The following is a 15,767-nucleotide window of genomic DNA, read 5'->3' on the forward strand; positions in this document are numbered from 1 at the left end:
TCTTACATTATCTAGAATATGAGTTGAGTCCTCTAACAAATATTCTAGATAAGTATTCATATTTCTATCTACTATTATTATTGGTTGATTTCTTATAGATTGATCATCTACATAATTTAGATATAGTTATTTTTGGGATTGCCAAACCTTATGGCTAGATTTGGGACTTTTCCCCTTTTTGAGTGAGTTCGTACTGTATGGAAAGAGCTTTGAGGATTTCTAACATCAAAACACCATATTCTGATAACATAAAGTGTAAATCTAAAAAGGTTTCTCATTTTAGTTGTCTTACGTAGTACTAATCAATGTCAAAGATCAAACTAACCACAATTGGGAAAAAGGAAAGAGATTTGTTAGCATCCAATTACTCAGTACTTCCATAATTCTACTTAGGGAATTCCTAATATCCTCAAACATCATTGGTACCACAAATCAATTGGAAAATTTTGTGGACAAAACCCAAATGGTCATGGCAATGACATTAATGGTAATAAAGTTGATTTTTTATAGAAAAAAGAGACTTATAAATATACCTTCTCTACCCAAAAGTAGGGTTGCATCCTCACATAATCTTTTGTATCACCAAGATTTGAAAACTAAATAGAGAAAAATCCTTTTGAGCATACATGTATATAAAAATATTGTATCAAAGTGTAATAAATCCATTAGAACAATTCAAATGTAGGGGGCCAAGTTCCATTATATCAAAATATTACCACATTAAAGGCATAGAATGTGAGTACAACTAAGATCACCTTCTTCATTAAGAAGAAAGGCATGTACACCCCTCTACCTACTTCGAACAATCTTTGGGAATCCATCTCAATAGACTACATGTTTGGTCTTCCTTCAACCAAACAAGGTAATGAATATGTCTTTGTTCTTGTTGATTGATTATCTAAGATGGGAATTCTAATAGCCTATATGAAGAATATCATAGTGGAGGCCACTTCCAAGCTCTTATTTCAGCCGATGTGGGTACATTTTAGGATACCATACACCATCATATCAAATCTAAATAGCAGGTTCCTAAGTACATTCTAGTCGAGCCTCTAGTCACTATTGGACACCAAGCTCACAAAATCCACTTTCTTCCACCACGAAATTGATGGCTAGACATAGGTTATAAATAGGATGAGCGTGTATATATTGTGCATGTGCAACTCCAAGAATCCATGCACATAGGAGCAAAGTCTCCCCTATGTTTATCACAACTACAATTAAACCCTTCATAGCTTGATCAACGATAGTCCTTTTCAGTTGGGCCTGCAATTTCAACCATTGGATCCTATTGATGTAGCACTAGCCCTTGCATCCACACAATTATAATTTTTTCATGCTCATTTGAGGCCGACAAAGCCGCCAAATTCATTGAACATATTCAACACATATTTCAATAGTTATGTGATATTTTAAAGAAAGCCAATATGAAGAAAAAGCAATGTGATTATAAATATTGGGTGCCAAACAAATTTCGGATGGGAGACATGGTTTGGTTACATTTGCAAAAAGAGCACCTTACAATACCCCATTGGAAGCCTCATCCACTTTTTTATGGACCTTACATTATCACTAAGTCTGTGGGAGAAAATTGTTTTGAGCTAACCATTCCCCTTGTCTTGGCTTACACCCAGTGTTCAATGCAAGCCTCCTTTAGGCATACTTTCTACCATTAGTAGACACATAAGAGATAACATAGTAGTTGAACCCAACAAAGTTCAACCTTAACTAATTGGAACAAGCAACCATTGAATAGATTGTGAACACACAAGTTAATGGCACTTGCTAACAGGATCCAACTTTATTGGGTTGTTAAATTAGACCAGCTCCTGCACCAAGGAAAATGGATTACACAGGCCAACTTCAACACAAGATTCCCCATATGATGGGGGAATTCAATGAAATGGATACCATTCCTTCCTAAGGGGGAAGGATTGGTCAAGGTGGATATTGGTGGCCACCCACTTCTTCCACTAGCTCAACGTAGAGTTCTCCAGTTTGGTAATTTTTCTATAGCTTTTTGGGTCCTAAAATTTTAGGGATGTCTTAAGCCCATAAACGATGTTTAATTGACATGGCATGGGCCCAAGTGATGACTATAGGCTCTGGCTTATGCTCGCTTAGAATTCTTACTTCTCGGCTATACCTTTCTAACATATTACTAAGCACGCTAAATAAACATCATATGTAAAGGTTACAAGCATAGGAAGTTGATGTACCAACTAACCCCATCGGGGCCACAAACCTTTTGGTGTTTCATCTACCAGGGTTTTGTTTTTGGAAGTTTAGGATTTCCTTATTTTTTATTTATGTTAAAAAACACCTTTTTGCCTCATTTTCATGCACGCAGTTATCATATCTCTTCTCCGAGATAAGCTACCATCATTCAAATGAGTTTGTTTCATTTCACATTTTTACAATTTCAACATGTTCAATTTATTAGTAGAAGTCAAAGTTTACTATATCTCCGTATTTTTGCTATAAATTAGAATTTAATTTCATTCCCTTTATAAATCCAAATCAAGTATTACTAGGAGAGTTAGGAGTTAGAGGTTATTTTGGATATTTCTAAACTTAGGAGATTTGATCAAAACATGTTAGGAAAAATAACCTAGTTTTTATAAATGATCTTGCATGATCGCATAGTAATAGAGAATGAAGATAATAATAGAGAGAATGAGAATTATAGTATGATGTGTCAAGAATAGGAGAAATTATGAATACCATGTAATGTCTTTAAATATTAATTAATAAAGTTGTAGAACTTGGAATATCTCCCAACACTAGTCGCATGTGTATATCTCCTCTACGAGGTCATTGTCTATGTAGTATGAAAAAAAATTTCTATATATTTTCTTGATGTCATGTAGTTTAGGTGGAAAAAATAACTTAGTAGAAGAGGTGTGATGTACCAAAGATCATTGAAGATAGAGGTTATTAGTTTCGTGAGGTTCCAAAGTGTAATTCACATATTAGGCAGGTACTTTCCATAAGTTGTTTTAATTAGAAATATTAGAACTCCGGTACCTAATACCCAAAATTTTAATTGACTAGAATAATTTTTTTTTCCTGACATATTTATTAGTAACGAGACAAAAGTATATAAGGACTTTAAAAATAATGTTGTTTCACTCAATCTCCCAAAACCTTGATATCCTTGTTGCTCAAAACTTGATAACTATGATACCTGATATCCCCCATCCCCAACTCCCAACATTCTTTATCATCAAATAATCTTGATCCCATGATCCTTGATAATTCAAGGTTCCAAATACTAGATTCCATATCAAATTGGACTAAAAATTTTAGGTTGTGCATTGGAACTCTTCAATACCTTGATTCTTGACATCCAAATGCCTTGAGGAATTGACCTCAATTGATAGAAATATTTTATATCTACTAGGGCATAAAATTATCTATCTACTAGGATGGACTTATATCAAGAAACCTATAAAGCGTTATATCACAATGGTAAAGTTGAACAATATGTTGATCGATTGATGTTCCAATAAGTTAAATAACATAATACACAATTAAATCCTTTGATGAAATTGGTAAAAATGGGTTCACAAAAGGTTTATAAACACCATGAATGCATGTTAAAGAGTGCTTATGACATAGAATCTATGAAAGAGAGGTGGTGATCACAAAAAAAAGGTAAAGGTTACATCAATTTTGGTACCAAAGGGAGAGTGTTGAATATGAGAGAAAATGGCACAAAGAGGAGAATAAATAGGTTGACTAAATCCTATAAAAAATGCAAATTTTCTAGGTGATATGATATACATACAAATGAGGTCAGAAGCCATAGGCACTGCTTAATGAAGAGGAATCGACATAGATGATGTAGGTGAAGAAAGAATCTTCTGTTGAAGAATACATGGAACTTGGTGAAGAAACATCAAAAGAAAATACACTAAGGATGATGGTCATATCAAGTGCCAAACCAGAGATGGACGTAACTATATACAAACATAATATGTTTGTTGAATAATTGATAGACTAAATCAATGTTATGGATAAGTATTTTGACCATGTATATGTTGATGAAGAAAAAAGTGAAATATGTTGTGACTAGGATGAAGGATTTTGCACCATTATGGTGGGATGTAGTGCAAGTAGACTAGAGAAATAAAGGTAAATCCAAGATTAAAATTTGGGTTAATGTGATGGAAAAATTGAAAGATAAGTTCATGCATAACTATTACCAGTTAAATCTGTTCAAGAAAATGCAAAACCTTAAGCAAAAATATAGTTTAATGAAAGAATATAATGAATAATTTCACATATTAAATCAATGAAATAATATAATCAATAATTTCACGTAATAAATATATAAGAGTCGGAACTATAGAAGAAATGCATAAAATGTAGCTAGGTACATTAATGGTTTTGGGTATGAAGGCATAGGATAGTAAAGCAATGGAAGAAGGTAATAGTTCAATTCAAGCAAGTCAGTCACCTGGAGGAAGTGATTTTAGAGGAATAAGATATAATTCTAGAGGAAAAGGAAGAGATGGATATTACCATGTTAGGTGTTATAGATGGAATAACATAGTACATATGGTGGAATATTATCCAAAAAATAGTTCTACAACCAAAAGAAGTGTGCATGTAGTGTAGGGATATGAGAAAAGTGTGAATTCTACCATACAATAAGATCCTCCAAAAGTAGGATAATAATTGTTGATGAAAAGAGTCCTACTCAAGCAAGCAAAGGAAGTAATTCACAGGAATTTTGGGCATATCGTGTGAATATCAAATCTTCATGCAATAAAAACTTTATCGCATGAAGAAAATATTTATGTGATATAGCCTAGGACCCCCTTCAGCCCAACATCATGTAGTGAAGTAAAATTAGTTGTAGTATTCGATGAAACTTTCCTTTAGTGAACATGTGGCAGACTATGTAGCCTATGAGAAAAATCCTTGCTAAACACATAACACCTTCTTATTTGATTTTACAACTTGACAAAATCTCTAATAAAATATGTGACTATCTCATAAAGAGAGGAGACTTTTAAAAGGAAATGTGGTATGATCTTGGACCTTGAGGGAACCTTGGAAGCTCACATGGTAGGCGCTCATTCAATCTCACATTATAATTGTATTGTACTTTTGGATACCAAGTGTCAAGGGCTGAAATTGTTTCTTCTTGCGGTGTCTCACATGAAATATATTCATGATGTGACATGTTTTTGCATGTGAGACGGTTAGGGAATCAAGACATATGAGGTCTATTCCATTCAATATGTTATGGTTATAATTATGTTGGTGCATTTTGTGTAGATAAATATTAGGGAGAAGGTTTATCCATGACATGTAGACCAATTGGTTTGTGTTGGATTAAGTCCCCACCTGGTCATAGGCTCAAATATCATGGGGATGGGTTGAGGATGGGAACCAAATTTGGGGGAACTAAACTATCCCAAAGGGAATCCAAGATCAAACTAGCTTCGAAAAACCCTGGTGATAGCATCCCACTGGTCGATAGATCAATTTTCCTTAAGAAAAAATACTAAAGAGAGGGAAGCATTGAATATAGAACTTGTTTGAGATTACATTCACATAAGCACTTATTTCACTTTCACTATCAAATTTTAATAATGGGAATATTTATTTTATTTATTTAAACATGATAATATGAAAGTGAAAATTATTGTTTAATAATTAGTAACTATATGCTTAGTGTTAAATTAGATAATTAGCAATAATTATTAGCTATGTTATGATGATGATGATGATGATGATAATAATAATAATAATATTCAAATTAACATTAGATAGTATTATTAATAACATCATTAATATAATATTAATATTGTCCAAAAAAATAATGTTAGTAATATTATTAATCATAATAAACTTTTAAAATTATTAACATGTAATGTTATTAATAGTTTGAGTGAGCCATCCCTGATCGAGGTGTGAGCCAGAAAATGGATCTAATCGGGATCTGAGCCATGTGTAAGTTGAAAGAAGGGTCAGAGGGCGGGTTACCTACAACCCTCACATGTTTGGTAATGAAGGTGTTGGCTTGATGGGGCCTGACCCAGGTTCAGAGTTAATTAGCCAAACAAATCCTTGTACTACTGGCCCTTTCGGCAACAGCCCGCAGAGCGTGGACTGCAATCTCACTCGAAGTAGTATGGGGGGATGCTGGAACCAAGTTTCCGCACCCTTGAGATGTTTGAGGGGCCGACTTAGTCCAACTAGGAATAGCTTCACGCAGGTCACTCCACGCACTTCCTTGACCTATGAGACCTTGCCGCTCTCTCTCGATCGCCTTCGTGCAACCCTTAACCAGGGGCTAAGGTGATTCTGCACTGCTAAGGCAGCGATTTGCGCTCTTTCCCTGATTTCTACCACAGATCTTACTTATCCTCTTATAATTGTTAGTTACCTTTGCTTAAACCGATACTTAGTTTATCTTCGCTTATTCAACACATTCATATAAGTTCGCGCAACAAATAAACAGTAACTTGCAATTCATACCCAATATACTTCAATGCTTAAAACATGAAAAGGACACACAGAATGATAAGAAACTTCTCTTTATTATTTTCTCCAACGATTACAGACTTGACTCACCCTGCACACTTAGCTGCAGGGGTCCGCACACTCAACTGCAGACTACTAGGCCTTTGCGCACTCAGCTGTAGAGCCTTCTCCTATCCTACGAACCAAGACACAACTTTCCACTTCAACCAAGACTCATTGCTTCCTCTTTTCTTAGATTCTTAGATCTAATAATTTGTCCCTACAACTTAGAGCCTCGCTCTATTTATACAATCCCATGGTCCGCGGACCATGGGTAGAACTCTCAAGTCGACATTACATTACATAAGTAAGGGTGGATAACCTTGTGACTCAATTACAACTTCACACTCTGTGCCCACACTTCATAGAGTCTTTACATTGGACGTAGTCAAACTTTGGATTTAAGCCCAAAAACTTGCCTTGGGGGATCCCGTGCCTAGTAGGCCCCCAACACAAACATCGTGACTCGCCCTCGAGTCACTCTGTCGATGCGAAGATCGTCGCGCGGAGACCTCCCAACTTTGCTCGGACCGTTGTGAGGTCTGCAGCGCACAGAGCCACTGCTTGCTGGACTTCCTGTGGCTAGTCAGATGGTCAGGCCACCTGTGTAAGGCTTCAATCGACTACCATTTACTTTGCCTGGGAAGAGTTCACCATTCAGTTTCACCAACTGCACCGCACCACCATCTGTGACTTCCTTAATAACATATGGTCCCATCCAATGCATTTGGAGTTTCCCTGGGAATTTATCAAACTTGCTGTCATATAACAGCACCAAATCATTCACCCTAAAAGTGCGTAGCTTGATATGTCGATCGTGCCATGCCTTTTCGCACTGCTTTTGTACCTGCTGATGGAATCTTGCCAAAAACCATTCTTCTTCGAGTTCCTCCAGCGACGCGAGCCTCTTCTCTAGGGCTCCGTGGTTCATCATTCTTGTGAGCGCTGCTATGCGCAAACTAGGCACAATATACTCCATCCACATCACTCCATAGACCATCCTAAAAGGCGTCTGTCTCGTCAGTTTCTTGCATGTGGTCCTATAAGCCCATAATACTGTGGGGATGCGCAGGTCCCAATCGTTTCACTGTGCATTGCATACTTCTGTCAGCGCGATCTCCAATACTTTGTTAAACGCTTCCACGGTTCCGTTAGCTTATGGGTGATACGGTGTGCTTTTCTAATGATACACCTAGAATTATTACGTTAGCGCGTTGATTGTTTCATTCAAGAAATGCGTACCGCTATCGCTCATCAAAATCTTCGGACACCCGAATCGTGTCAGTGCGTGTTTAAACAGAAACATCGTGGTCATGCAATCTTTTACTGCCTGTGCTTCTACCCAACGCGTTAGGTATTCTGTCACAGTAATAATATATCTCACGCCTGTCTTTCCTTACGGTTTGATAGGTCCTACAAAGTCGATCACCCGCTTTTCAAAGGGCTGCAACGTCATTTGCAGATTCAAAGGCATCTCTTCCATCCACGACGACTTGCCCGTTCTTTGACATACATCACATGCCTTGCAATGTGCTTTTGAATATTGATGAAGGCTCGACCACCACAACCCTGTGCAGAGAATCTTCTATGCGGTTGCTCTCGTTGCATAATGACCTCCAGCGGGGCCCCCATGAGCGTCCGTGAGGATGCTACTTCGTTCAAATTCTGGTACATACCTTCGCAGTATCTCATCAGTCCCCATCTTGTATAAATGCCCTGCAATAACAGAAAAGTCTGTTGCACGCACCACTAGTTCCTTCTTCTGTTGAACAGAGTAACCTTCTGGCGCAGTCCCAGTTGTTAGAAAGTGAATTATGTCTTCAAAATGTCCATCTATTACGTGTAGAGAAAACAACTGCGCATCAGGTAGTCCTTCCTCCAGACTAGTAGGTTCCTCCCCTGTCTCTATGCATGACAAGTGATCTAGTCCCACGTTCAATCGTCTAGGCTTCACGACAACTTCAAAATCATATTCTTGGAAAATATTAAACTATGAAACCAATATCATAGTTTAATATTTTTCTTTCTTATTTAAATTTTTTTGAGATTTTTTTTACTTTCTAGTTTATTATAAAATTTTAAAAATAATTTTATATTGTAATTTTTTTCCCTAGTGTGATTTAGTATTTGTATGGCATACAATTATTATAAAATTGTATATTATAAAGTTTTCTTTCCTTAGTATGATTTAGTATTTGTATGGCATATAATTATTATAAAGTTTTAAATTCGATATAAAAGAATTATTACTCACTTGAAGATATAGAACAATTGTGACAACTTATATTATAATAATATTCCTTCATCTATATAGTGTATTTCACTTTTTGATAAACTTTTTCTAAATGTGTTAACAACTTTGTCAATGATTTCCAAAATCTTAACTAATGCAATTGAAGAACCTTGTTCTCTATGGTTATAATTGTTAAATATGGTCAACCAAGATCAACTATAGTCAACCAAGATCAATCACTGTCAAACATGGTCAACCAAGATCAACATGGTTAAGCATGGTAAACCATGGTTAGAATGGTCAAACATGGTTAACCAAGTTCACTATTGTCATTAACCATAATGGTCAATCAAGATCTCTATGGTTGAATATGGTCAACCCTCTTCAACCATGTTTGACACCATCAATCATCTCAACCATTATTCTAACTATTTTTGTAGCATTAATATGGTTCAATATGGTCAATAATGGTCAATAAGGTTGATGGTAGACCTCATGAATCATCTCCTCCATTATTCTAACCATTTTTGTAACATTAATGTAACATTAGCATTAACATTAATGTAAGTTTGCTTGTGGTCAACCTCATCAACCATAGTCAATGAGTACACCCCACACATGTCAGTACAACTAGCACAACCACATATATTAATGTGGTTGAAATAGGCCAATCAGAAGCATTTTCCACCTTCCATCTTTTATACAACTAGCACAACCACATGTACTAATGTGGTTGAAATACGCAAATCAGAAGCATTTTCCACCTTCCACCTTTTATACGCTAATGAACATATGAAAATGATGTCAATTGATGTATATCAACACATTAGTAAATGTGATTGTGCTAGTTTTCTTTTTGTTTGGATCACAAGTGAACTTTCAATTTAAATCTAGTGCTTTTAATTGCCTACTTTTCAAGCCAATGGATTTTGAATTGCTTTAAGGAAATAATTGATCTATAAGTAATTAAGATCATAAATAGTGTTGGTTGTACCCAACTAAGGCAATAGTGTTGCCATTACAGGGTTGCAAAGAGGAACACATAATTGACACTACCTCTATTTTGTCTAGTCATATATTTCTTAATTGGATATGCATTTAAGTAATTTTACATTAAACTTATTTAACACATCTCTTCTATCTATACGTTGTTTAATTTAGTCCTACCAAAATTACTATTTTGTAATTAAACTATAAAATTTTGTTTTTTTTTTTTGGAAAATATAAATTGTCAAATTTTGTCATATGAATATCCATACAATTGTGTTTTGTAAAACAATTTCATAAAATAATCATTTTCTGTTAGCTTACAAAAATACAAAATATATATTAATTTTCTCCATATACTAATATAAAAAAGTACTAAAATGAAAAAGATAACATTATCAATAAATCAATTAATTCCAATAAATATTAATTGATTTGCAAAGCCTAAAATTTGTGAAGATTATACAAGACTATAAAAGCATCAGAAAAATCCACAAAATACCCGACTCATTGTTTGTGGACAAAAAATATACTAAATTAAATTAAATTTAAATTAAAAAATAATAATTTAAAAGGTTAAACACACCATTAAAATATTCTAAATCCTATTATTTGTAATTTACATTAATAAATTGAAACATAAATTTATATTAACTCATTATTTACAGATCTAATAACCGGTGTGAAAAATAAAAGATAAAACTCTCTCTATATATATAAGAAATAGCAATGGAAAAATCAAATAGCAGCCAAATATAAATCCCTCGGATCCGCCGCCCGCACGATATCGTCGTCAATGAATTCGATGCTCACGGTCCCGTCTTTCCATTTATAATACAAATCCTAGCCTTTTCCTACAGATTTTTAGATTTCCAATATTTTTGTTTTAAATTAAAATGCAAAATAAATTTGATTTATTAGAAATATTAATATTTTTTTCTTAATTAAAAAATAAAATGAATTGAGATAATTAAACGAAAAATGAATTGGGGAATTTACCAATTAAAATTAAAATTTATTACGTTCTTTTTATTAGAAATTTATATTTTTTATTTCTAAATTTGAAAAAAACTAAAAATAAAGAAACCTAAAAATTAAAATTAAAGTTAATTTTTATTGAATTTTATTCTGCTCATGAATATTATTTATTTTAAAAAATAATCCAAGTATATTTTTAAAATTATTTAATTTAAAAAATAAAGTTAGACAAATTAAAATACCATAATATGACAGTGCATATAATAATATAGGGAAAACTATTTATTAAAATGAAATTTCACAATCACAAAATTTAGGAAAAACGAATTGGGAAACTTATCAATTAAGGTTAGGTCTTAATTTTATTTTTTGGGGATGAAAAGTACACTTTCTTTATTCATGGTTTTAATTTTATTCTTTTCGACAGAGCGCGGAAAAACCCTCACAAGACACAAACAGAGGCTCATCCCGCAAAATAAACCGTCAAACAGCTTCTTCTCCAAATACCGGAATACCACCATTCACGCACTCATCTCCACTCACATGCACACGTGGCACAATCAGTCCGTCCGATCCGGCGATGATGGGTTATGTATGTATGCGTGCCAGCTGTATATTGGTGAGAGAGAATGGGGATGGGATGCATGCTTGCCATGGCTCTCTGTCTGCAGGGCGGCACCAAATACCGGAATACCGCCATCACGCACCCATCTCCATTCACATAGACACGTGGCACAATCGTGTCCGTCCGATCCAGCGATGATTGGGCTATGTATGTATGCGCGCCAGCTGTATATTGGTGAGAGAACATGGGGATGGGATGCATGCTGGCCATGGCTCTCTGTCTGGAAGGGCGGCACGCATGTGGGCGTTTTCCCATTGGCTTTTTCTCATTTTATTTTTAGATGTTTTCTTCACGGCCTGAGTGATTGCATGCTTTTTCTAACTGTTATGCCAACTTAGCTTTTCGTAACTGGTTGGTGTGTTCCCAACTTCCGGGACGATGTCATACTATCCGCGAGTATTGTCGATTTAGTGGACATTATCGGTTTGAGTCGGATAGATGGTCTTAAAGGGAATTAGACATTAAAATTTTTATTATTTTTATATATAATCAAAATTAAATTAAAGTTATTTTAAATTGTGATTTTTTGAAAATATTTTGATTTAAATTTTGAATCCATATAAAGTGAAAAAACTAATTTAAACAACACAAATCAAGACTTCATCCCAAATTTTTTCATAAATTAATAACAATCACTCTAATACATTAATGGTTAAAATCATTCTCATACTAAAAACAAATTATAATAAAAGTCCTCTCCCAACGCCCTCAAACCTGTTGTAATAAAGTATCCTATGATTTTCATAAATTAATAACAATCACCCTAGCGCGTTAATGGTTAAAGTCATTCCTCACACTAAAAACAAATTATAACACTAAATTAATAACAATCAGCCGAGTGTGTTAATGGTTAAAGTCATTCCTCACACTAAAAACAAATTATAATAAAGGTCCTCTCCCAAGGTCCTCAAACTTCTTGTGGTGAAGTACATTCAAGGAACATATAAAATTGCAAAGATTTTGGGGAAGAAAGACATATTCACTTACTTTACAACATCAAGACACAAGTGTCTCAACAATAATATGGATGAACTTGGGGTTAAGGGAGTTTATAAAATTTATGGTTCTTGTGGCAAGAGTAAAGTGCTTGCTAAAGAAAATAATGTCAAAAGAGGAAAATCAAAAACACTCTTGAAATTATGAAGCATCCACATAATCTCAATAGGGCTAGGAGAGTCAAATGAATGGAAATTGACTTTTTCTAACTAAACATACTAGTCCTTCCAATTATAGTTCTCTCATATGTTTTACCCATTATACTACCTTGAGTATAATTTTCTATCTCCATCCTTATCTTAGATTTCTTATAAACTTAATTTAATTCATTAAACTAAAATTAAATTAAATTAATGTTAATATTAATATTAAATAATATTTATAATTATTATATTTTTTACATTTCATCATTAACATTAATTTTTTTTAACTTTAGAATCTAAATAAATGAGTTAATTATTATTAATAATGATTTATTTGTGATAATAATTATTTATTTACCACCTTTTTCTTTTGACCTAAAGGATTTTTTCGCTCTGCAACCTGCGAGATCCGCATTCTGCGTGATCTGAAGCCTGCGAGCGCGTCCGCTTTCTGCGCGTTCTGAACTTGCGAGCGCGTCCGCCGAGGGCTCTGCTGTAGGCTGCAGCCAGCCTGGCTGGGTTTGCTGGTTCTTCATGGAGGAGCTGACTCCCCCACAGGGGCCTCCCTCTCCTCCTCTGCCTTTCGCCGTTGAGGCCTTCAAAACCTTGCTGGCCTCTTTGCCCAAGAAGAAATGCATGGAAGCTGCAAAGTTTGTGAAAAAACTAGAAGATATCCTCGAGATCGCTCTTCCGCTCGAAGGACCGATCCAAGTAGCCTTGTCTCTGGCAGATCGTGCTCTGGTCGGTCACTTTACAGGACTTTAGCCTTCTCCGAAATCAACTGAGAACTGGGTCACCATGAACTTGGCACCTTTGATAAAAACCAAGGTAACTTTTTACTTCCTCGAAAGAGGATATTTTTTGTTTGAATTCTCTGCAAAAGAGGACAAAGATATCATTTTCAGGAATGGCCCTTACTTCATGGGCCCTTAAGGTTTGTATTTAAATAAATGGATGCGAGACTTCAATCCGGCGGTGGATGTGCCTATAGCGGTCCCGGTGTGGGTGAGACTCCCCAACCTTCCAATTCAGTGTTGGAACTGGGATTCTCTGAAGCACATAGGAAATACCCTTGGAAAATTTATAGACAAGGCCAATAACAAGGATCAGTATGACTGTGCCAGAATTTGTGTGGAGGTAGATCTGGAGGTCGAACTACTGGAAGCCATCAAAATAGTTGTAGGTCCCTGGACTCATGTACAGAAACTGGATTATGAGCAGTTGCCATTCAAATGTCGGAAGTGCCACGTCTACGGACACTTTGCCAGAGACTGCCCCTCCAAAGGGGTGGAAGAAAAGGGAAGGAAGATGGATGGAACCAGGGAAAGCGCTCCAAAACTTCTCACAAGAAGAATGCAAATGTAAATGCTAAAGCTCCTCATGCGGGTCCTGCTCAGAAACCATCCATGGAAAGCCAAGGAAATAAATTCGAGATCCTTGGATCTGAAATCATGACCACCCAGGAGATAGAAATCCCAAAGGAGGCCTCTCCATCTAAAGCCTCCCCCTCCACCAAAAGTGTACCAAAGAGATCCAAAGGGAGGATATCAGAAGAGGAGGAGGAAACCCAAGAGTTCGAGGAATCGGAGGAAGAAGGGGAAATAGGTGAATCACAGTCTTCTCCTAGAAGATCTACAAGAGGATGCAAGTCTGCAAAGGAAAAAAGAGAACAAGAAACTTATAAGGACAAGCTCCAGGGCAGCCAGCCAACATTAGAGAAACTCCTAGCAAAAACCCTGAAGATGACGAGGATTCAATCCCAGGGCTCCAAGGGAGCTCATCACGACAAAAATAAATGATGAAGATAGTCTCTTGGAATTGTAGGGGAATGGCACCATAGCTAAGGAAGAAGCAATGAATATTTTAATAAGATTGGAAGCCCCAGATATCCTTCTCATCCAGGAGACTAAATTGGAGGACACATCTTTCCTCTAAGCAAGCAAAAAATTTTGGAATAAAAGTGGAGCGCATGCAATTTCTGCCCGTGGAGCATCGGGAGGGCTTGGGTCACTCTGGAACACTAATAAGTTTTCATTAATCTCTGAGTCCCTGAATACCCATTGGATTTTTTAAAAATGCAGCATTTAGAATCCAAGGAGATTATTTGTCTATTCAATGTGTATGCTCCTAACAATGTAGGTGAGAAAAAAAACTGTTGGGACTCCATCAAAAGCCTGGCAGATCTAGAGAATCTGGAAAACATAATCATAACTGGAGATCTAAACCTCACCCTCCTCTCAATAGAAAAGAGAGGAGGTAGCATAGTTAGAGATCCCACAAGAGAATGGGCAGAAGACCTCATGCAAGACTGGTACCTACTAGATATAAAGCCGGTTACTGGCACGTTCACATGGTCAAATAAGAGAGTTGGACCGGTCACATAGCGGCAAGACTTGATAGACTTTTTGTTCAAAGTTCCTTCCTACTTCTTGGGTTAGAGGCTAGAATGCGTATTATCCATAGTAGTGTATTAGATCACAAGCCCATTAGCCTAGAGCTATTGACTTCTAAGGATCTGGGGCCTATCCCTTTCAGATTTAGCTCTCTATGGACTAAAGAGACAGACTTCATGCAAAAGGTCAGAGATTGCTGGAAAGATCCAGTCAAGGGTTCCCCTTTTTTTGTTTGGGAGGAAAAACTTCGAAGAGTAAAAGCTATGCTGAAAGGCTGGGTTAAGACCTTGCCCAATCCCGCTGTTGACAGAAAAAAAATCCAAAGCGCCCTAGAAAAGCAGCACCTCCACCTAGAAGCTGCCGAAATCACCAAAGAAGAGCTGGACAAGGAGTCTCAGTTACAGCATAAATTCCATAAGGCTTGTGTGGCAGAAGAAGAATTCTGGAGGCTCAAGTCCAGGAGTCTATGGCTCAAAGCTGGTGATAGAAACTCTTCTTTTTTCCACAAGCAAGCTCAAGCTAGGAAATGCCGTAATTCTATCTCTGAAATCAAAAAAGATAACTGCACCTTAAAGGATATTGCCGGCATCAAGAAGGCAGCTTCAGAGCACTTTGAGAAGATGTATAGTGAAGAAATGGAGGCTAGCCAAAACGACAATATGCTAGATGTTGTTCCCAACCTCATCACATCTAAAATGAATCAGGCCCTTGAAGGCAAAATCACCAAAAATGAAGTTAGGGAAGTCCTCTTTGCAATGGATCCCGACAAAACCCTGGGACCGGATGATTTCACGCCTAGATTTCTTCAGACCTATTCGCAGATAGTTGAGAAGGAGCTCTTTAAAATGATCCAGAAGTCCCAAGAGTGTTAG

At 36.2% G+C, this 15,767-nt stretch overlaps 2 protein-coding genes across 2 annotated transcripts; both read left to right on the plus strand.

Moving 5' to 3' along the window:
- Nucleotides 1-13,456: 13,456 nt before the first annotated feature.
- On the plus strand, nucleotides 13,457-13,867 carry LOC149243997 (uncharacterized). Its single transcript, XM_089371369.1, has one exon. The coding sequence runs from the start codon at nucleotides 13,457-13,459 to the stop codon at nucleotides 13,865-13,867; it is 411 nt and encodes a 136-aa protein (XP_089227495.1).
- A 1,081-nt stretch (nucleotides 13,868-14,948) lies between these two features.
- LOC149243998 (uncharacterized) lies at nucleotides 14,949-15,767 on the plus strand. Its single transcript, XM_089371370.1, has one exon. The coding sequence runs from the start codon at nucleotides 14,949-14,951 to the stop codon at nucleotides 15,765-15,767; it is 819 nt and encodes a 272-aa protein (XP_089227496.1).

Source organism: Pinus tabuliformis, chromosome 8, assembly GCF_031772625.1.
Source record: "Pinus tabuliformis cultivar Carrire ecotype Pingquan chromosome 8, CPIR1, whole genome shotgun sequence".
In the NCBI taxonomy this organism is placed as follows: Eukaryota; Viridiplantae; Streptophyta; class Pinopsida; order Pinales; family Pinaceae; genus Pinus; species Pinus tabuliformis.

What these genes read in the sequence shown, in the direction of transcription:
- LOC149243998 (XM_089371370.1), top strand. Translation starts at nt 14,949, where the DNA reads ATGCGTATTATCCATAGTAGTGTATTAGATCACAAGCCCATTAGCCTA.
- LOC149243997 (XM_089371369.1), top strand. Translation starts at nt 13,457, where the DNA reads ATGCGAGACTTCAATCCGGCGGTGGATGTGCCTATAGCGGTCCCGGTG.